General features: G+C 42.3%; 1 protein-coding gene across 4 annotated transcripts in view; it reads right to left on the reverse strand.

The window, feature by feature from the left end:
• Positions 1 to 11,285: 11,285 nt before the first annotated feature.
• Positions 11,286 to 23,704, reverse strand: part of CSRNP3 (cysteine and serine rich nuclear protein 3) — a 166,587-nt gene continuing 154,168 nt past the window's right edge. For all 4 annotated transcript variants that reach the window (XM_090045588.1, XM_090045589.1, XM_090045587.1 and 1 more), the window contains one exon: positions 11,286 to 23,465. In XM_090045588.1, coding sequence (XP_089901714.1) covers positions 22,416 to 23,465 — 1,050 coding nt within the window. In that variant the 3' untranslated portion in view covers positions 11,286 to 22,415. The remainder of the gene's footprint in view (positions 23,466 to 23,704) is intronic.

Raw genomic sequence — 23,704 nt, forward strand, 5'->3', positions numbered from 1 at the left:
AAACAGAGTTAACTCCTCAAAGCCACTGGCAGAAGTGGAGGTTGGTGCTCCACCATGTCTCCAGTATCAGCAGAGCCCCTTGCAGCACAGAAAGACCCATGCCCTCAAGCAGCTCCCCGCAATGCAGTGAATCCAAGGAACAGCACAGGACTCTCCCATGGTGGCCTCCCTCTGTTATGTGGCTTACAGAGATCTGGTTCACCCTTCTTCCCTAACTTTAGTGAATGTGAAGATAGGTCCTGGAATTTTGTTTTCATCCTGATTTGTGGTAATTTGTATCCCTATACCCTCCATTTTAAATATGGTAAGGACAATAATGTTGGAGGCATAGGACATGGGGGATGCAGTAAGAATGGAGGCCAAAGCAAAATGGCTAATGGGAGATGAGGGCAAGTATTAATTTTAGGTTTTGGTCCATACCTAGATTATTTTATATTCTCTACCCTATATAGAGGAAGCCTCTTCTTCACATAGAAATCCCATATTTATTTCTTCATTGTCTTGCCCTCTTGGTATGATCAAAGATATTATAGCTGTTTGTTTTAACATCCATTGTAAGGTCTAGCTCACCGTAACCATTTGGCTATTTTCACCTTATCCCTAGAAATAGGTCTTTATGGAATCTCTTTATTTAAAACATACTTAAACTTCTATCTGCATCCAAATCTGTGATTTCCTCAGTTTCAATAACATCAGATGACAGTTCCTTTACTTAATCAGAGTTTGCTCTTGCATAATAAAGAATCTTAGTTACAGACCTATTTTTGTTTATTTTCTCATTTAATTCACGATCACAAAATCTGTGGTTTTTCTGTCTGTTTTTCTATAATACCTAGTTGAAAATAGCATCGCTTCTGGTTCAGTGGCTTTTTGGCAAACAGGATTGTCTGCTATGCTATTTGGGAATATCTGGACCTTTACCATAATTAGTAATATTATGCCTAAGCCACATCTGTGCTGCCCCTGTAACTTGCCAAGAAGTATGTGCATGCCTCCATGTTCCCACTCGGTATATACTACATTCCAGAAATGAGGCAGTGCGGACAGCTGAACATAGCCCTGATTGTGTGCCAAAACTGCTTGGCTACATTGGCTTACAGTTGGGATTTGGTATGCAGTAAGATGAGCAGCCAGGAAATGTTTCTTGGTATTTAGCACTGGGTGTACCACACAGGAGGCAGCTTTGAATCTTCGGGTATTTTTATATGTCAGAAGGCAGGGTTGTGCAGAGAATATATTCTATTGGCAGTCCAGTAGGCCACATCCTGGGGTCAAAACAACCTGCGAGCACACAGAAAAAAAAGTGGGGCAGCATACACTGCCCAAAACCAGAGCCTGGCCCACCAGAGCCATGCTCTGGCTGCCAGTCAGGATCCAAGCTGCTGTAGCTTCCCCAGCCCCCAGGACCCCAGGTAAGGTTGCTGGGGCCAGCACAGTTGCTGTCCCAGCCTCGCCTCCCCTACCCCACCCAGAGCAACTTGCCATGTGCTAGCGGGCAAGTAGCAGTGACACAAGGTCTTACCCAAGACACAGGGCTGGGGAACCAAATATCTGCACTTGTTTGGATGTGGCTGTAGACTCCATGTTACGTGGCTACTTCCATGGAGGTAACCACATTCTATGTTGTCTACGTGTTGTGCCTCTCTTTGGAGTGGAGGGGCAACCTATCTTCTTTTATTTATTTATTTATTTATTTATTTTTACATAATTTGAAAAGCCATGGAAAGCAAGATGCAGATGATCCTTAATGCAATAGCTTCTTTTCTACTGTCCTTTCTAACATTAGTAACCAAAAATCATACCTGTAGGTGTAAGGAAGGACACTTAAAAGTCACCACAACCCCTTTCCTAGCCCATGGATGTTGCTTTCTTGGAACAGGGATTAACTTGCCACAATGAACTGGTCTGTATCATAATGGTATTTGACAGTGATCAACACGTCCAAAAGTTCCCTGTTGTATTTTTGGATGTTCTAGGGACTGGGCCAAGGGTATGTCAGCCAAGACACTTGAGGCCATCCACTGGGCTACGTTTGAGGGATTTTTTTGCTTCCATATCTTCCCATAGTTTAGCACTCTTGTCTTCTTTTCTGACCTTTCCATTTTGAGAAGGTAAGTTCCTTAAAGTGTTTGATGAAGCAGTAATATTGAGTAATTAGGTAAGGCTCATATGTAACTAAGGGACCGACGGTGAGGTTGTGCCTCCTTGGGATTCTTTGCCATGGCAGATTTCATAGATTTCATAGACGTTAGGGCTGGAAGGGACCTCGGGAGATCATCGAGTCCAGCCCCCTGCCCAAAGGGCAGGAAGTCAGCTGGGGTCATAGGATCCCAGCAAGATAAGCATCCAATTTAGTCTTGAAGGTGTTCAATGTAGGCGCTTGAACCACCTCCGCTGGCAGACTGTTCCAGACCTTGGGGGCTCGGACAGTAAAGAAATTCTTCCTTATGTCCAGCCTGAAATGGTCTTGCAGGAGTTTGTGACCGTTCGACCTCGTCATCCCATGGGGCGCTCTGGTGAACAGATGTTCCCCCAGATCCTGGTGGTCACCCCTGATAAACTTGTAGGTGGACATCAGATCACCCCTGAGCCTGCGCTTTTCCAGGCTAAAGAGTCCCATGGCTCTCAGCCTGTCATCGTAAGATCTGTTTTCCTGACCTCTGATCATGCACGTGGCTCTCCTCTGGACTCTCTCAAGCTTCTCCACATCCTTTTTGAATTGTGGAGCCCAAAACTGGACGCAGTACTCCAGCTGCGGCCTCACCAAGGCCGAGTACAAGGGGAGAATGACGTCCCGGGATTTGCTCAAGAAGCATCTATGGATGCACGCCAGCATTTTGGTCGCTTTACTAGCCGCAGCATCGCATTGGAGGCTCACGTTCATCTTGTGGTCAATGATGACCCCCAAGTCTTTTTCTTCTGTGGTGCTAACCAACGTAGCACTGCCAAGCCTATAAGGGTGCTGCAGGTTTTTCCTCCCAAGGTAGAGAACCTTGCATTTTTTGGTGTTAAACACCATGAGGTTCTCGTCTGCCCATTTGCTGAGCTTGTCCAGGTCAGCCTGGATCACCTGCCTATCTTCTGGCGTGGATGCTTTGCCCCAAAGTTTGGTGTCATCGGCGAACTTGGCCAGTCCGCTCCTGACTCCAATGTCCACATCATTAATGAAGATGTTGAACAGTATGGGTCCCAGGACAGAGCCTTGAGGGACCCCACTGGTCACAGGGCACCACGATGAGTGACTGCCATCAATCACAACCCTCTGGGTCCGACCACGAAGCCAATTTCCCAGCCAGCGGATCGTGGTGGAGCCAAAGCCACAACTGGCCAGTTTGGCCAAGAGGTGATCATGGGATACCAGATCAAAAGCTTTTTTGAAGTCAAGATATATGACATCAATCTCTTCTCCCTCGTCCAGGTGATAGGTCACCTGGTCATAGAAGGAAATGAGATTGGTCAAATAAGACCTACCTGCAACAAACCCGTGCTGGCTATCCCTTAGAATGTTAGCCTGGGCCAGTCCCTCAAGGATGGCCTCCTTAATAAACTTTTCTAAGATCTTCCCCAGGATAGAAGTCAGGCTAATGGGCCTGTAGTTAGCCGGATCCACTCTCCTCCCTTTCTTGAAGATCGGCACCACATTGGCCTTCTTCCAGTCTTCGGGCACTACACCAGAGCGCCAGGAGTTTTCAAAGATCCGTGCCAGGGGCTGGGCTATGACGCTCGCCAGCTCCTTGAGTACCCTGGGGTGCAGGTTGTCAGGGCCAGCTGACTTGAAGGTATCCAGCTTCTCAAGGTGTTCCTTCACGAGGTCAACATTGATGGAGGGTAGGGGATCCCCCTCACCCACAGTTCCCTGTCCCATAGCAGGCATGGGCATCCCGTGTGACTGATGAAAGACTGACGCAAAGTACCTATTTAATAGGTTGGCTTTTTCCTGGGCATCAGTTGTCAGTTGCCCCATCTGGTTTAGCAGGGGTCCAACATTGCCCTTGCTTTTCCTCCGGCTCCCCACATATCTGAAAAAGGACTTTTTGTTGTCCTTGATGCCTGAAGCTAGTTGGAGTTCAGTTGCAGCCTTGGCTTTCCTGGTTTGCTCCCTGCAGGACCGAACCAGCGCTGAGTAATCCTCCTTGGAGGTGAATCCCATCCTCCATCCTTTGTAGGCTTTCCTTTTTAGCCACAGTAGGTCCGCTAGGTCCCTGGAGAGCCAGGGGGGCTGCTGTGCCTTCTTGCTGCCTTTCCTCCGTGTTGGAATAGATTTAGCTTGTGCACTGAGGATCGCTTCCTTGAGAAGCAACATTCTTCTTGAACTCCCAACTCCCTGGGGTCATGGTCCCTGAGGGCCTGACTGACTAGCCTCTTGAGCTTGTCAAAGTCGGCTTTTCTGAAGTCAAGGACTTCTGTGTTGCTGACTGACTTGCCAGCTTTACGGTGGATGGTGAAGGTGATCAGCTCGTGGTCGCTGTCACCCAACTTCCCATCAATCACTAGGTCGCCGATTAGGTCGTCCCCCTTAGCCAGTACCAGGTCAAGCAGCGCTTTGCCTCTCGTTGGCCCAGAGACTTCTTGAGTCAGGTAGAGGTCATCCACGCATGAGAGAGAGCTTTGCGTCCGCTCAGATTTAGCTGAGTGATCTTCCCACGAGATGTCCGGGTAATTGAAGTCACCCATGACAACCAAGGTCCTGGAGCAAGCAGCCTCAGTCAGTTCCTGGGTGAACTCCTGGTCAAGCTCGGGACTTTGAGTGGGAGGTCTGTAGTAGACTCCCACTGTTGTGTCCCCTGTGCCGAATTCCCCACGAATTTTTACCCAGAGGGTCTCTAGCTGTCCATGCCGGTCGCCAACATCAGCTTGCAGGGACATGTAGCTTTCCTTCACATAGAGCGCTACACCCCCGCCCCTTTTTTCAACACGATCCCTCCTGTACAGGAGCCAGGCAGGCACGGCTCACCCAGCAGATTATCTGGGTGATGGAAGCAGCAAGTGGAATGGCATCCCTGCTGGGGAGTCTTTGCAAGTGCAGCCTTGTGCCTAACAGCATGGTTGTGTGTGGGAGTGGACAAGGCACCAGGGATGGCTCTCAGTGAGCCCATGCCATGGGGCTTCTGCAGCCTGACCTAATGCCTTTAGTGTGCAGAAAACCTTCCCCCTCCTTCCCAACTCTGATGTTTAGTGTCTGGCATATCCCTGCCTTGCTTCAGGACATGAAGGAGGTTTCTAAGCCTCTGGAGAGAGAGAAAATAGCAGTAATATTAAAATAATTCCAGGTTTGTGGGGGATATAGGGATAGAGGTACTGGGCAGGGTGACTGAGATACTACTTGGGATAAAGGGATTTCACACTAAGCTTGTCACAGGTGTTATATGTGTAGGAACCTAGTTGCACAACATAAATGCTGTGTTTTATGCAGCTCCATATGTTATTGTTATAGCTTTATTTCATGATCTCTAAGTAAAGCAAGAAACCATTTGGTCTTCAAGCTTCTATAAAGCTCCATATCCTACCTGGCTTCTTTGTATGTTTTGGACTGATGGCAGATACAACCAGCCCTTAGCTAATCAGAGCTAAAGTGGATTTTCTGTACATAGCATCTCCTCCTAGAATCCAGGTGAATAAATTAATATGTCAAGTTTTTGAGATCTTTAGGACATGGCAAATTGAAAAGAATTACAAGTGAAATTGTTTTAAAGTGGAAAAACAGTTTATTAGGGGAAAAGAGGAGGCTAGCTTAAAAGGTGTAATGCTAAGAATTTGGGGGGGAAAAAGCAGGGGAAGAGAGAAGAATAGACTCTCAGATTATAGGCTATGGCTATAATCTAAGCCTCTTTCAATTTTTTTTTAAAAGCTATCTAAACTTGAACACCCCCACTGGCTACATAGCCCTTCAACTCAGCTTTTATTTGAACAGAGCCCTCTGGCTGACAGGCAAAAGAGTGCCATTTCCTGCCTTACACAGAGCAATTTCTCTCTTTCCCCAACAATTAACATCAGGTAGCTGATTTGCCTCTTTCAACTACTGTATACCCAGGGCCTTAAGCCTTAGAAAGCACCCCAGACCCGTCCTCTCTTCCTTACACCTTCCTTATCCTGGGAAGCAAGTGTGAACGTTCCTTTTCTTTTTGAGGCAGCCTCAACTGCAGCTTGGTGCTAGTTCCCAACTCCTTCGGTGAACTCCACAAGGTGCAGCTGTTTGTTGGGGGGTCTCATCAATACTATTCTTGGTTTGTTCATCCCATCACCTACAATCCAATTCAATTTTACCATTGTTTCCTCCAAAAATGGCTTTGTCCAGAGCTTTCTTCTCTCTAGGGTTTTTGCCATGCTCTTTGTGTGACGATAATAGAATCTAACAGCCACAGGTGATGCCTTTTTTGAGAAGACTCTCATATCCTTAAAAGCTGCTCTATCTGTTAGTTGTTAAGCTGAGAACCAGAAAAGCCGCAGAAAAGAAACTTTGGCTCTTAAGGGGTTGGGAGCACAGGTGTTGTTTCCCTCAATCCTCCTGGTTTCGGGCTATGGGCTGAGGAGGGAGAGGAGGATTGAGGTAGTCAACCAGAGACTGCAGCGCTGGTGTCATTGGGAAGGTTTCAGCTTCCATGATCACAGTCCGCTCTTTGGTGAGAGGCAGTTGTCTGCTGGGAAGAGACAGCCTCCATCTCACTCCACTGGGGAGGAGGTTCTTCTCAGCCAGACTGGCTGACCTGCTCAACTGGGCTTTAACCTAAGCCTGATGGGTGCATAACCGTCAATGCAAGTCCACTAGGCAACTGCTGCATAACCAGCAGAACTCTTGACACCAAACTTATGCATGCCTCAAGTGACAGTTTCCATGCTACCCCACACACAGACTTCCCACTTCCCAGCCTTGGAACCAATGTAATCCCTTGCTCAGAGTAAAAGACATGGGCCACAAGGCTTTCCCCACAGACCCTAGTATTCCAGTGCAGTGGCCTGCTGGACACCTACAACTGTCGGTATGGGCTGTTCTTGCTTTGGAGCTTGCAAAGGCTCCTCCCACAATTAGAAGAATACTTATCTTCCAGAGTCTATACTCAAAGTTGCTTGTAGTTTTGAGTCCCTGTACCTTACATCCTTGGTATCTTACATTGGTGCCAGAGCACAGCAACACCTCCATCTCTAGGCCCCACCAAAAAATCCTCTGTTTAGATAGGCAATTGAGAGCATTTATGGGGCAGAAAGTGCATGCTGCCCTTCATCCTCTCAGGGCACAAAAACGGGTGGTGAGGGAGAGAGAGGGTAGAATGCACTACTAAATGGAAAAAAGGCCCAGCTCAAGGCACAGTGTACGAGATACCCACAAATATGAATGCAAAGGGATAATTACTCAAGAGAGAACAGCTGATTTGCCATTACCTGCAGTTTGTGATAACAGAAAACAAACAAAATGAAACAAGGACTTCTACAGTCTGTGTACCTGTTAGAAAAGCTTGTACCTACTAGAAAGAGCTTGCCAATTGCTGTGTCCAGAAATCAGGAATATTTTTTTCTGCTGAACATATTACTAAATTACTTAATGGTAAAGTTAACAGTTAAATTTAATATGCTACTCTGTAGCTATTGTGCAGTGAAAGTGCTAAATATATTTAAAACAACTAAACACTTTGATGGACAGGGTTTGACCATGACAGAGAAAGTTTATGCTTGGCATACCATGCTATATTACACCAGGTCTGTTTTGGGTTGATGCTCCTTTCTCTCCTCCTTTCTTTACAGTCAACATTTTTTTGGCTTAGTTTTGTTTGCTTTTACTTACAATTATACCAGTTACTGCAGGGGTGTATGGCCCATGGACCCAAGTTGTCTGGCCCAAGGACCCATGTAGTCTGGCCCTTGGGTTTCTTAGAAAGGCCAGGAATTGAAGGTCAGGGTGATCTCATGCAAGGCCCATCACCAAAATCATCTGTGGTCTGGAACTCTATGGAGTGGGGAGGTCTTATAATTTGGGCTGTATGCTTTTAAATGAACAAAAAAGGATTAAAATGGCAAAATATACAATGTCTACAGATATAGATAAATTAAATTAGCCAGCTATATGAGCCTTTAGCATTTGTCAGCCAAACTGACATGCATCATAACTCACTGGTTGGCCCACCTCCTTTCTAAACATCCAAGAAAATAATTATTACCTTTGCAAGATGACAGATTCAAGACAGAAAAATCAGTCTTAGTCCCCATAGAACAATGGAAGCTCTAAATCGGGGTAGGAAATTATTTTGGGCAGAGGGCCGCTTACTGAGTTTTGGCAAGCTATTAAGGGCTGCATGGGTAGCCCCACCCCTTGACAGGTGCCCTGCCCCCTGGTTGGCATCTTGGCACCGGAAATCCCACCCCCTAATCCCTGACCTTTGCCACCAGAAGTCCCTCCCCTTGTCCCCCAGAAGTACACCTTTCAGCAAGGGGGTTTGCCATCTCCAAACCAGCAAAATACCAAATTATATTCTAAAAATCAAACATGTCCTACAACATTCATTAATTTAATTTCAAAAAAATATTTTTGTCCTGATTTGCGTGTTTGTGTAGTGTACATAGTGGTGATGGTATAATAGCTTAAAATGAAGTCTTATTCTTGTATATTGTGGGAGGGGGTGGGTGGGTGGGTAGAGTTTTGTGCACACTGGGGGGATTGTGGGGGATGCACAGGTGTGGGAGGTGTATGTGGGGTGCGGGAGCATGTGGGGGTGTGTGTGTGGATGGGTGTGGAGGGCTCTGAGTGTGTGGAGGGAGGGTGACTGGGGAGGATTGTGGCATGTGTGGAGGGGGAGGCTTTGCCCATAGTCCCCCATGGCAGATAGAGCCCCCACCAGTACTGCTCCAAGCCTGGGCTCCACGCTTCTGGCCCCAGGGCACCAGCACTAGCCCCATGCTGCTGCTTGCAGCCACTTCCCCCCTGTTTGCCTCCACTGCCCTTCTCCTGCCACTTCCCCATCCCCCTTCCTCCCCTGCGCTCCTCTGGCACCACGTCCCAGCTGCTCCTACAGTCCTGGCACTGCAGCCAGGAATTATGTGGTCTCTTAAGGGCTGGCCAGCAGGCAAGTGGGGGGTGGGGAGTAGGGAAATGGCTGCAGAAAGTGGGAGGAAGGAGCAGTGAGCAGGTGCATGAAGCACAGCAACAGCTGGGCAGGAGTGCAGGGCCTGTGCTGGTGCACTGGGGCCAGCACCGGGAAGGCCCAAGGTGGGGTGGCAGGAGCTCTATGGAGCCAGGTTGGGCTGTGCCAGCATGGAGAGCGGGGAGCCAGCTTGGCTCTGGAAAGCCCCTGCCAGCCTGAGCCCTGTGCTTCTGCCACCCTGCCCTGGACCCCTCTGGCTGTGGTCTCAGTGCACACAGGCCTCATGTTCCTGCCCAGCTGTTGCTGCATACCACACACAAGCTTGCTGCCCCTTCCCCTGCCTTCTACTGCCATTCCCCCACTCTCCCCACTGGCTAGCTGCTCTGGCACTACATGGTTCCCAGCTTCAGCACTGGAACTGCATGAGCAGGTCTAACCTGGCCTGGCCCAACCCTGAGGACTAGGGTGATTGCCTGTGGTCTTCCCCTGCCTCCCTCCCCACCTCCCTCTTATCTGTATTTCCCTGGGTGCAGGGAGGCAGAAGCAGCCTACCAGAAGCCCTTGGTAGGCAGAGGCTTCTGGCTGGGGCTGGGTGTCAGGGAGGGGTCGGGGTGGGGGATGGGGTGGGCCAGCTTTGCTGCTCCCACTGCTTAATCCTGCTGTTGGGTCCCCCTGGTTCTACTCCCCCTAGCTCCTGTCATTTTTGACAGGTCATTTTTGACCTGCCCCTGGCAGATAAATATTAACTTTCTAAATGTTTTAGGGGCTCCGCGGGCCAGATAGAATGGCCTGGTGAGCCGGATCTGGCCCATAGGCTGTATTTTGCCTGTCTCTGCTCTAAATGCTACACAACACTATGTATTTGATTTTCTTCTTCTTTTCACCAACATAGAACTGGCAGAATAGCTCCCAATTGATGTAACTGGGTGGAGGGCTCTATTGCCTACAGTGGAATTGTGCCAGTTGACCCTAGCTAAGGATTTGTCCCATTGACTTCATTTGCTACACCAAATTCATGCCAGTATTAGGTACAAACTTAGGTCTCTATATTATAGGTTAATAGCAATAAAAATATTCAATTAGGATGATATTAAAATAATAACTATGTGAGTATCCATGTTTACAATAAATATGAAGTAACTTCTTTTGTAAGCTTAAAAAAATCTTGTTTATGAAGCCTACACACTTCTAGAACTGAAGTACTGCCTTCGTAAATTAGAGCACTAATTTTAAAGGTTGTTTATATATTTTTCTGTGTCAGTATGTCCTTGCTTATATTAGCAAGCCCTGGAGCACATTCATCATAGTTCATGGCAGAGTAAACAGCAGCCTGGTAGCAGATGTTCGTGTATAGTCTGCATAACTGCAAATAATATAAAAGAGTGTCTAATAAATAAGGTTCTATTAGAGTATTTTGCTACAGAACAACTTCTATTATTGGATTTAACAAGGATTTACAATCTAAAATAACTTATCAACACAGGCCCATGGATTATTTGTTGTAGTTTAAGACTATGCACTTTGGTATGCTAAATAAACACAGAGGTAGAACAACCAAAGAAATATGATTAAGTACTGTGACAAACAGAAACCCTTTTAAAGGGCCATGTGTGTTAACCAATAGTTTTTAAAAGAATTAAGCTATGGCCTGAAATTCGCATTGTGGCTTACATGCTTTCATCTCTAAATGAAATACAAATCTGGTGTATAAAACTACAGCTTGCAGGCCATCAGGGGGAGCTATTGCAAAATTATTTCCAGCAGACCTTGAAATATCTTTCTTCCTTAGCATACAAACAACACTGACATGACAAATCTTTCATGACAATAAGTGGAGCTGAATCATGCAATTTCTCCCACAACTCTGTTTAATTAAAATCTGGATGCTGCTGCTCATTAAGGTGAAAATACAAGAAATACCAAATAAGGTATTTCTTGTACAGTTATATGCTAATTACTATCATTTTAAAAATGAAACAAGGAAACGTTGCTTACTAATGCATTACATTAAGGCTATCTGAAATGGGACATGTGCTAACTAGTGGGGAGGCTTGTCGGTTCTCTCTACTGTTCTTTCTCCCATCTGGAGGAGAAGAGAGATCTTATTAATTTTGATGCTGCTAGACAGAGAGGAAAATGTTAGCCATTGTATTTTAAAGAATAAGATGCACAATGCAGAAATACAATAGTTGATGTAATGTAGAAACCTGTTTTACTTCATTGCAAACAAATGGACAATATATATTGTACAATATATAATAAAAATACAGCAGAATACAAGTGCCACTAATAAACCAAAAAACCCCTAATGTTAAGACTTAAAAATGCTCATTTTGTAATATATACACTGCAGTAATAAGCCACAATAAATACATCAATTTCCATATCATTCATAATAAATACTGAAAATATAAATACAGAAGAATACAGTTAATTTGAATAAATTATTACAACATAAGGTCCAGGTTAAGTTCAGTTGATTATTGTAGCTTATATTACCCTTTGGCATCTTTGATGTTACAACTTATAAAACAAAGGAAATCTAGGAAATGTGTAATTCACAATGTTCTAATGTAAAATGATGTTCATGTCATTAGCTTTTAAGAGGAACTTCTTTCCATTTGCATTCTTACAAACAAACAGTTTGAAAGCAACAGTCCAATAAAAAAAGCTGCTTTACTTCTGAGACCTCCATAATTTTAGCATGTAAGTCCAGTTACTTAACATAGAAAATAAAATGTGTTAATTACTTGGCAATAGAACTATTTAAAAAAAATGACAGTGTTAGTAGAAATTATACAGACTTTAAGCAAACTACTGTAAGCATACTGTGACAATGCTATTCCCATTTGATAGACCATACTTTAAATTTGAATGGATATCCATGTGAAAGACAATTATCACACATGCTTTTTCACCTATGATTTAACACACTATGTACTTCATTAACTTACTGTCTGTCCATCAATTGTGAATTCATAGAATTTCAGAAGCACCTTTAATATTCTTATACATACTTTGTTGAACCTTTTAAAGAATATGACAAAGGTAGACTATATAAATTCTATATAGTTGATATTTGTTAAAAAAAAACCAAAGAAAGGTATTTTTAACATGAAAAATGTCTTTGTAATAAATGTGGAATGACTTTTCATACAAAATTGATATAATCTCTTAGTTTTAGGTGTAACCATATCAAAATAACAAAGTGCCATGTTCTATGTATTAACCAGTACATCTGTAGTAATTTTATTTTCAAAAGGTTATTACACCAGAAATGCAATTTAAATTAAAAAAGCAGATCAACTTTACTAAGACACTATTACAGGCTGAGGCTGTTAGGAACAGATTTGTAATCTACAGATTTTGACTATTTCTGCACTGTTAAATGTCTAGCGCTTATTTTACATCAAACACTTTTAAAACATGTTTCACAAACTACACTTCAGACATTTCCATAGAAGTGCCTACAATCAGTCAATTAAAAGAAGGGCCCAGTTATTAAACACTTTTACATGGACATTAGATATCTTTTGCAGAACTAGCTGGGTGATGGTTTTGTGCGTAACATTTTGGAAATACAAATAGCTGCAGCGCAGGTTCACATAACAGTATGACTTCTGTTTTTAAGAGAAGCTGCTACTAGTGTACATAACAATATAACCCTGTTGGGAAGCCGAAAACTGTTCAGCCTGCATATCGGAAACTACCTGGTGGATGTGATTTCACAGGAAACGCAAACGTACCAGAAAAAAAAACTGACTTTCATTCACAATCTAAAACAGATCCAAGTCCGTAAAAAAAATTAAGACATAGAATTCTAAGGGAATTAGGAACCCAACTAGTGCGGACTTTGGAAATCTCAACCTAAGTCAGTGCCCTGGCATTCTTTTTCCTCCTAGCTCTTAGGGTTTAATATCTGAAAATTAGGTCATGTTAAAACATGACTCTGAAGAACTGTGCCCACTAAAATGCTGTTGAATATGAATGCAGTCCAAGAGGCAAGGTATGTTTAACATTGTATTCTCTGGCTATGGGTACTCTGGTTCCAGTAGTGTTTAACCACAGACTTCTAGCATGATGTTAAATGCAATTTTTTCTTATCTTCACTGACTGCCTAGTTTGGTTAATGTTAACTAACACAGCCCATGTCATATTCTAATATGAGTTAGTTTCCAGAGAAGAAGACTTACAATACTTGCTGTGGGCCTTTCCTTAGCTGTTTATATGGCCATTAGATATCTTTTTTTATTTCTACCATTTATAATTTTGCTATCAGGAGGACAAGCATCTCCCTGTCCCCCTGAAAAAAATAGAAAGAAAAGAAGAAACTGTAAAGATGTTTTATCTAGGTACATGGTTAAAATTGGAATCATATTTATCATTTTATTTTCCATTATTCCTTCAGGCAGTACAAAAAACTGTTCAGACCTTCTTGGGCTGCTGAAGGCAGAAGAGAAAATTCGAGACCACATTAAACATACAGCAAACTTTTTTCTTTTTCTTTTTTAGTGACTTGTTTCCTCCAAGACACAGCCAAAGCATCTGTTGAATACTCTGCATTACGAAGAGTCTGACAGATTCTGTCATTGCTAATGCTTAAGTGAAAAATGATTAAGCAAAGAACTAATAAATTTACCTTATCATCATCTCTGGAGCTGCTCCACAGCCGCCATGGGTTCTTGATGTGCCTCTGTACTCCTGGGAACCAAGACACCACCTGGGTCCTCCATGTTCTAGGAGTCAATACCCTTTTTCAGTCATCCCACTTCACAAAAACACATCTACTTTCAGACCCAATGCTTCTCTACTTTATAAAACTGGTTTCTCATTTACTGACATCAACAATTTGGAATAAGAAAACTGAGATTATAGTCCATTTCAGTGAACAAATCCTACTTACTTTTACACTTCCCTGCAGGAATGATTTCCTGTTTTCTCTGATTTTGGATGTTTACCCCATGTTTAGGTTATGGCATACTGAGGAGTAGAAGAGCTAGTCCTGTCACTGACTGGGCAGCCACTATTGCTTTATCTCACACTTACGTCACAAGAGGTGACATACATTTCTTTGTCCCTCTTCCCAGCTGTCAACATATCTTAGTTTTGCTCAGGGAACTCCACAGGACTTTGAGAAAAAATACAATCATCCCCTTTCTAATAATCAGATACCTTATAGACAGGCTGTTAGGATGCCATACTGTGCCAGTGAAGCTGCTGCCTGAACGAAGCAGCTGCCCTTCTCTGCCTGCTTGTGGGATGTGGGGATTAGGCAACTGAATAAACATCATTCTGCATCTATCAGGTTTGCACCCACCTCATCCTCAGTTTCTCTTTTTCTCTGACAACTTTATCAAACCAGGAGTATTTATTTCCTTTTATCCCCACGCTGGGTGCGTCAACACGAGACACTAAGTGTGCAGTAGCCTAATAACACTGCGCAGTAGCATGCCAGGCAAAACCCTTGCTAATATGCTACTGTGTGGTAATATGAAGCAACTGCACAGTTAATGTCTGAAAAAAAAAACATGCACAGGTGCTATTGCGCAGTAGTGCAAGTTACTGCGCATTGATTTAGTACTTGGTTACCCTGCATTAATGGATGTGTCGATGCACCCAGTAGGGCTTAAATGGAGTACTGAGGGGAGGGAAAGACAGGATGGGGGTGAAGAGGGTGTTATTCAGTCCCTGTTCTGCTAGCCCAGTCACGTCTTAGTACCAGAGAATGTATTCCCATAACAAAAAAAGCATGGCACTAGCGCTGCCCAATAACAAGCATATCATCTCATCCTTAATGGGAAACCACATTTCAAAGGCAATTTTTCTCAGAGAATAAGCTAACACAAGCAAAAGCACTAAATTTGGCCAAAAGGTGTGGAGATTCATGCAATAAATGCTACAGTGTGGGTTATTTGGAAGGCAGGGACACAGGCAGCTCTCATGAAAGAGTTGTTTATAGTCCTCCTTCCTTTCCAAGTAACGCTGATGCTAATATTGTTGAACATTAATGGCAATTAAGTTAAAGGCTGCTGTAAAAATCTAGGAAAAACAATACTTGGTGACCCACAAAGAACTTATGACCAACTTCATTGACTCTGATTCCCTTACAATTAACATCTGTTTCTCATGTCACAATTTTCTTGCTTTGAATTGCACAGCTCTTGGAGAAAGAAGAGAATTAGTAGTGAGTACCAAGACAGTAATTACTGAGAACAGCAATACTGAGCAAAGTGCACTGCTCTTGAATTCTGGGAACTTCTTTACAGATGCAAATCTTGAAATTCCTCATATTGACTGTGGAATATGTTGAAGAACTGGGATATTTACTTCTATCTGTTCTATTTTTCTGAAAATAATGGTAGTTTTCTACTACTAATTTTAAAAAAATAGTAATCAGATTTTATATTTTAGAAATAGATTCTCTAGAATATAGCGTCTCTGAGTTAATTCTATCCTTTTTACTATTAATATTTTATATCAAATGATCTGTAAGCACAATAAACTACAGGATCTATTTATTCTTTGGCCCCTCCAGGGGAGCTTCACATTCCTAAGACCTGAGGATTTCTCCATTTTATTGTCCTCATAGTACTCAGCCTTCAGCCCTGAGCACTGAAACAATTAGAGCAAGAATCAAGTCCAGGTCATTGCACTGTAGAGTACTCCCAATAAACCACCACATCACTTATGCAGCATATCCTCTTAAAACACTGTGGTGGGCCAGATTGTCTCTTTCCTTCTTGCTCTGGGTTGAGAGCACTGTATAGCTGAACTGCTTCAGGAGTCAGTTGTAACTTTTGGCCTGGTTCCTCCCTTGTTTCAGGCGTAGAGGAAGAAAGTGGTCCATACAAAATGATTTGCCTCTCTGCCTGGCTCAGATATGCTAGATTGTGTATTGGTGGGGAGAGACAGAGAGCAGGTGATTCCCAACCCCCACAATTTCTCATGCCTACCCTGGAAGAAGGAAGCAGTGGCTTAGTGGTGCCTGCTTTCCCTTCTGCACATATACTGGCAAATGAGGAAGCCATGCAATAGGGTAGGGCAGTCTCTTGACTGCACTGCGAGACCGTGTAGAGCAAGTCATCAATTTGCCTTCTAATGGAGAAGCAAATATTTACTTACTAAATATTTAGCAGTTTTTTCAGTTCCTGGTTTCAAAATTTACTGTGGATTTATTATTGCTTGAGGCTTTTCCTCATGTTTGCTTAGCTCCCGGCAAGAGACTCCTGCTCTTGTGCTATGTCAGTGGCAAAATTCCTTCTAGACTTTGGCACAGACGTGTGCTGTGTGCCATCTAGTTGTGGTAAAAGTACAGAAGAGTGACTTTATTATCTGCAAAAGAAGAGATGCCTAAAAAACCCCAAATCAAAACAAAACAAAACAAAAATCCCCAGGAAGCATAGTAATACCTAGCAGAGTACCACCTAGGATGGCCATTGGCCCTATCTTATGCCAGACCGTCCTGTTTTTAAATCCTTTGTCCTTTGCCTGTTTCTCAATGAAGACTGGTCTGCAAAAAAATCCCTTTTCAGTTCACTGCTGGAAATACACGTCAATCAGTTGTCCTTGCAATTCTGTTGGCTGAGCTTAGAGCTAGGGCAGTGCACAGCCAGAAGGAGCAGGGTTCCCAGCTAGGGAGGGAGGGAGGTGGCCTTTTTGTGATGGCCCTGCTCTTTCCTGATGATTGGGTGAAGGGCCTGGTGGACCTACCCATGAATTAACATTTTTGGTACTTGGCCAAGAGGCAGGGGCCCCACCACCTCGCTCCTTATTGGCCAAGGGGGCCACCCTTCACCAAGGACATGTCCTGTACTTTGGGGATGAGTCAGTGGCCACCCTAGTACCACCACCAATTGTGCCCTTTTACAGGCAGGGAAACTGAGGCTTAGATAGGTTACGTGACCCAAATCACAGAGCAAGCCAATGTCAATGCTAGGAACAGAACCCAAGTGTCCTAAGTCTGAGTCAAGAGCATAAGCCTTTAGTGCCTAATACAGAAAAACTCTTAAGCATTAAAACCCCTAACAAATTCTCCATTTTGGTTACATTTACCTGTAATAAATGGATCTGGTTTATGGCAAATTCTCCTCCTAGGTAGGTGGTGAGTGTTTTGTTAAAGAGGTTTTTTTCAAGCCTTTTGGTGATGCACGTCACAATTGAGTATTCAGTACCAAATCAAATACTGGATACATAAATATTGAATTATTGTAAAATTAGTTCAGATGACATTATAATCTTGACTCTGATCAGTGGAAATACTGTATATAATAATACATTACTGGTAAAAGCAGATTTCTGTGCAATAACACAAACAGTCTCTGCACAGATCTTTTTTTTAGCTGATCATGGATGAAAAGTTGGGTTACTTAACCAAGATTTATGCAGAAAGAAAATGGTGTTGCCCCAAGATGGGATAAATTAACAAAGAATTAGTAATTTATTCAGTTTTAAAAGCCAGTCTTTAGCAAAAGTATGTTTTAAATTATTAACAGTCCTGCTCTGTGTAGCATACAATCAGAAATTCTCTATGAAAAACAAATGACACATGATCAAATTGCTGCATTTTCTGTTGACTAGTTCTTCTTCTAATGTTCCAGTGGGCATGAGCTATAGCTTTATGCAATTACCACAATTTTTTAATGGAAAAGTGGTATTTGCACACCTAACATTAGCTAAAGCCTCATATGTTAGCTTTAAGGACAGGTCTTTCAAGAGAAGCAAACTTTATTTCCTTAGGGAAAAAACGTAGAGTCAATTCTATGTACTGTTTTCAGTATGCAAACTATATGGTGTTCTAGTAAAAGAAAATGTTGTAGGGTTACATATGTAGAAAAACACTGGAACACATGGATACCAGGGACACATTTCCAATACAAATATTTTTTACCAACTTATTAACTGACTTTCAAAATGATCTGGTTTTTTGTTTTGTTTTGTTTTGTTTATCAATGACTGTTATTAGGAACCAACAAGTATCTTTTAGATGTGAAGCTGGTATAGTTTTCCTTAGCACATGGTCTGGATAGCCATCTTTAAAAGAAATGTTTCAATATATGACATGCTACATCTGTACAGAAGAAATACACTGCTATTTGTTATTTAACAACATAACCTTTTTAGCACACAGAAATAAGTTTCACAAAAGTTAAAATACTGGCTAGCTTTGCACAGGAAATAACCCACTTAGTTACTTAAGCAGTAGGATACTGTTTTTCCTCATACACATTACTAGAGGTGGGCCACAAGAAGATGGAAAAGCATCAAATCTCAGAGATTCCCAAACTAGTAGCTAGTTATCCTTAATCCAGTGGCATCATTGCTTCCAAATGAACACAAAAGGATCACAAAATGGAAGTTAGCATTACTCACTTCCAACTTTTAAAGCCTCATCTAAACTTCAAAGCATATGAGTATATGTTGGGTTGTACTGTGCTTTGTTTCCTCCCTGACTGACACATCTATGCCCCAAAAGCCCTAGTGTAGACAGTTATAATTTTTCTGTCAGAGAAGCGATTAAAGCTATTTTGGGAAAGTAGTTCTTTTGCCAGTAACAACTCTGTCTCCATTATGGGGGTTGCTGGTCTTTTTCTACCTGTATTATAGTGTTGAAGTGATGTTGGACCCATAATGGTTCAGGAAGTATGTGAGAGGCATGGATTTTTATCAGTGACATCTTTTATTGAACCAACTGCATGGTTGGAATAGATTTAGACAAGCTTTCAAAGAAGCATGCATTGTAATCCAAACCTGTTGAGATGTATCCCAACCATGCTGTTGGTTCACTAAAAGATGTATCACCCACAACAAATCCCTACCGGTGTCATGTAAGTTAGACCATAGAATCTTTTCCGGTGTAGGCAAGCTTTGACCATATGCTATGCTTTGAGCAAGAAACATGCAGATCTGAGGAATGACCATGATAGTGAAACCTGAGAGCACGTCTAGGCCAAGAAGCAATAGATTTGAGAAAGAATGACCAAAAATAGGAGGGCGTTACTATACAGCCTGGTCAGGTATATTCAGAGGAAATTAAAACACCCTCACTATCTCCTAGTAACTGGTTCTACCTTCAACTGGAGAAAATACTATAGCAAACATTGTACAGAAGTGCTTTCTTCTTTCCCACTTCTTTTTAGGCTGCTTATCATCTTGAGCAATATGCTTCTGAGGGAAGGAAATGTATTTACTTCTAATATAGCAGCAGGAGGAAACATAAGAACAGTGATGCTTGTGGTTTTGGCTTTGCAGGCCAGATGAACAACACAGGGATGGGCCAGATGGGCTGGACTGGGACCTGTGCCTCCCATACATACTGAGATTGTCCCTGCACTGCCCCTGTGTGCTGGGATCAGGCTTTGGGACCCTGTGCGATGCATCTCTGAGGGTCCCATATCACTTCCATCCAGCTGGGATCCAGCTCTGGGGGCCCTGCACTACTTTCACTTGGCCCCCACTTGCTGTGATCAGGCCCAGTGCTGCCCTCTTTCCCTCATCTAGCAAGCAGGGCTGCAGCCCTTTGAGGGTCCCCACAGATCCGTGGGGAGCCCCACAGGATGGGTGACATGGTGCCAGGCCAGAAGTTGAGCACTCCTGGATAAGAACAGAAGCAGCTATGTTTACACAGCATCTAGCACAAAGGTCTTGGAAACTTACTGAAATATAACTACTAAATAATAACCCTCATTTCAGTATTTTAGAGCTGAGCTGCATTTTAACTATTGATCTTAGTGCTTTACTTGCTAACACTACTGAAGGTATTTTTCATCTGGAAATGCAGAGGTCATGACAAGAGGTTTTTATTGCTCAGTAACAGAACAACTAACACAGCAAAATTCTCATCTACTTTTCACCTGAGTGAAATCCACTGGCTAAGTGTGCATGAGCCCACCTCCCTTTAGTGACCAGCCCACACTGAGGTTAAGAACCTGCTACTGCCTTACAGCTACTCCTTGAGCTCAAGCAGTAGAGGCTTGTGCTTTTGGTGCTGGTGTTGGGAGAGCCAGGCTTTCTGTCTGCTGTTAACTCATGATGTCTGTACACATATACTCAGTGAGTCATGTGTGCCCCATAAAATCATGAGAGCTCTGGACAGAGGTATATTTTCTGTATGCCTGCGTATTTTTGTTTTAGCAAACATATTTAATTGGTTTCTCTTTAAAAGTAAAGATGACCATTTGCTGCATAAATGCTGAGAACACCTGACTGTACATCCTTTGGAGAAAGGAAATAGGTTGCTACTACAAATTAGAGGAACAGAACTCTAAAATGGCAGAACGGCTGCTTTAGATGATAAGTTAAAGTGGGCTGTCCTTTCCCAGGATATAGGAATGCCATGAATATAACGTATGTATTTCTTAGAGAAACAGGATTTATCTCAAAGAAATCACAATAAAAGCATTCATGAATTAACATGGGAACAAACCAACAACAACAAAAATGCTGTCTCAGAGAGAAGACATCAACAGCTTTTGCCAATTTGGTGTAAAAAATTAATTGACAATGGTTGCAGACAAACAGCATAAAGGCAACAGTAAATCATGACTTCTTTTTTCAAAGAGCCTCTTTTAAACATGGTAATCTTTCTACTGGAGTACTCTACATGCTTTTATAAAGAGCTACTCACCTGAACAGCCAGTGAAACAGAGTTGAAATGTATACTATGCTTATATGCATCTCTCTCAACAATTCATTTTAACTTTGGTAAAAATTAAGCAGATGTTGTAATTTGACTAGCCAGCCACATATGTCTACATGTTAGACTAATGGACATATAACAAAAGATACTTCAATATCAAAGCAAGATTTTGAAGTGTTGTGCTGCATTTTATATAAGGCAATGCAGTTAGCTGTAGCTACATGAACGTACCAAAAATTGGCTTCTATTAATTCTTTAGAAAAAATAACTTTTGATGATAAGTTAATGGATGGTATAAAGCATACATCATATTTCTCATTACCCTTTGAAAAAGAAATGAAAACATGATAATGGATATGCATGAGAAATTGCCTCAGTTTTCACAGGTATAAAACTTCTGAACCCAGGGTCTTAACTGAATATGCAGCTTCTAGTACCACATTTAGTCTATTAATAGTGATAAGTGATTCTATACATGTAGGATCTGATCAAAAGTCCACAGAAGGACTTCTGATAAGGCTCTTCTTTTATAACAATAGCTAAAAAGGTAGGAAAATCTAGGGCTCCCCACTTACACACACACACACACACACACACACACACACACTCACTTTTCCATGCTTCATTTACTCTCTAAGCAGCTAAGCTCTTTGCTTTTACTAATTACTTATTGAGGCTTTCATAAACTGGCTTCGGAAAACTTGTATCATATTCAGTACAATGCACCTGTATATTACAGAGATCTTAAAATCTGCAGCCATGGTATTTCTCCAAAATGGTTCCCAGTTTCCACAGTTAATAAGGTACTGCAAAATGGCACTAAAGTGCATTAGCAAGCTGAATGTTTATAGAGCTAAAGGTGCTGGGTGACTTTAAACTGCTGCTTTGTCTTTATACACAACATCAATTTTCTCTATGGGGAGGTTAGCTGTGGGATGCCATTGATTCCAGCTTTAACAGAGGATTGTCCTACCTTTCACCTTTATAGAAAACGTAAATGCCACCTTACTGACACTTCTGTTTGTCAAAAATAGTAAAAAGAGACCCCATGTACCTTCAAGATTACATTTTAAAAGAAGTTGCATGGAGTGGTCATAAAAAATGTATATGGTACTCCAGATGAAATTTAAGTGGGCATGCTCTGTATTACTAGCTATGGATCTTCAGGTCAAATGAACATGCTGTTCATTTTTATCAAAAACATGAGTACTAAACTATCATAAATAAAATACATACAGTACAGAACAATTAAAACTTTTCCATACAGTAATTACTTCTACATTAAAAAGTCACCATCTTTGTCAGATATGTTGAAAATTTAGGACTCTAAATATGATTATTTCAAAGTATCTTTTTTTAACAATCTTGCACAGGCCCGACAATCAAAAACATGAAGCTTTGATTCAGATAGCTTGGCAGGTTTCACACAGTTTGACAGGTAGGCTACTTTGAAATACGTATATATTTTTAATTTATGCATTTTCTATCAAAAGACAGTTTTTCCCCCCATCTTTTTGAAACTTTACATGAACTGCTGTTGTGCAATGCCACAGCCATGTAGCTTGAAAGAAAAAAACAAAAGGTGTCTGGAATATTACCCATAGTCCGAGTTTTCATTGTCCACAGCTTAAAAAACTTACGGTGCTAGGAAATCCAATGTAATCAGAGTGCATTTAAATAAAGGAATGCAGTCCTAGAATAACTTCATGTTAAACAGGTACTGTTTCCACAACAGGTGATTTGATGCACTCTTCATGCAATCTGCTCTTTTCTGAAAGGTTTATAGAATTCTCAGCAGGATGCTCTGGTACATGACTGTCGCCATTCAGAGCTGAAACAAATCCATCTTGAGAGGGACTTTTCAAGTATGAGTGAAATTCCACTTGGGGGTGGTTTGGCCTGTGTTCAGCATACAAACTATTACATGGAACACTGTTATCACCTTCTGAAGAAGAGCAGCAAACTATCACAGAGGGGTTTGCAGAAGGGTAATGAGGGCTGCTGTAACTTTCCTCTGATTGCCGTGTATAGTCAACAAACTGCTCTGAAGTCATATTGTAAGGCACCAGAGAAAGACTACCATTTTTAACAGTGTCCCTTTCTGAGTAGGTCTCACTGATCTGGTTAGCAGTGCCAGGGGCATGGTTCTCTATTTGGTAATACAGAGTTGAAGAGTTAGTATAATATGAGGCATTTTTAGAGTGGTTTTCGTGCACTGCAGTGCCATCAGAGTAGCAAAGGACAGAAGGAAGCGGTACCACGCCAGCATGGGAGCCCATGCTTTCTACAAAATCATCCACTTTTTCTTCTTCATCATCATCATCTTCATCTTCCTCCTCCTCTTCATCGTCATCATCATCCGATTCACTGGGTGCTAAACTTTGTGTGCTAGAATCTGTAACTCCGCTACAAAAGCTGCTTCCATCCTCTTCCTCCTCCTCTTCCCCTGGACAATCCAAGGCCTCAGCTGACTGCAGGTGCATCACTGCAGCCTGAGGTTCAGTTTCAATCTCAAAATTCTCTGCAATTGAATACTCTACTGGATGGGGTGCTTGGCTCATGGAACTAGTGTGAGCACTTATCTCACTGTGGCAACCATTTAGTGCAGGAACTTGCTGCTCTCTATTTTTCTCCAATTCAAGTTTCATTATTGTGTGCAGAAAATGAGTCCGTACACGGATGGGGTTAAATTCAATTCTACCTGCTGTATTGCTACACCCTTCTTTAGTGCAACCACATGGAAAAGACATACGATCCACCTTTTTAAAAAAAAGAATACACATTAACTACACATACAATGAAACCAATGATAGCGAAAGACAAAATTATTCATTCAGGGAAAGCACACAGTGCAACATGTATGGAAAAAAATAGTCCAAAGCAGATATACTTATTTGGAGGGAGAACCCTAGAAAGCAGTAAAATCATACAGAGCAGCAAGTTAAACATGGACTAACAATGTGGTATGGCTGGGGAAAAATGCCAGTGGAGTTTTAGG

This window comes from Crocodylus siamensis, chromosome 4 (genome assembly GCF_052110815.1).
Source record: "Crocodylus siamensis isolate JL-2025a chromosome 4, ASM5211081v1, whole genome shotgun sequence".
Lineage (NCBI taxonomy): Eukaryota > Metazoa > Chordata > Crocodylia > Crocodylidae > Crocodylus > Crocodylus siamensis.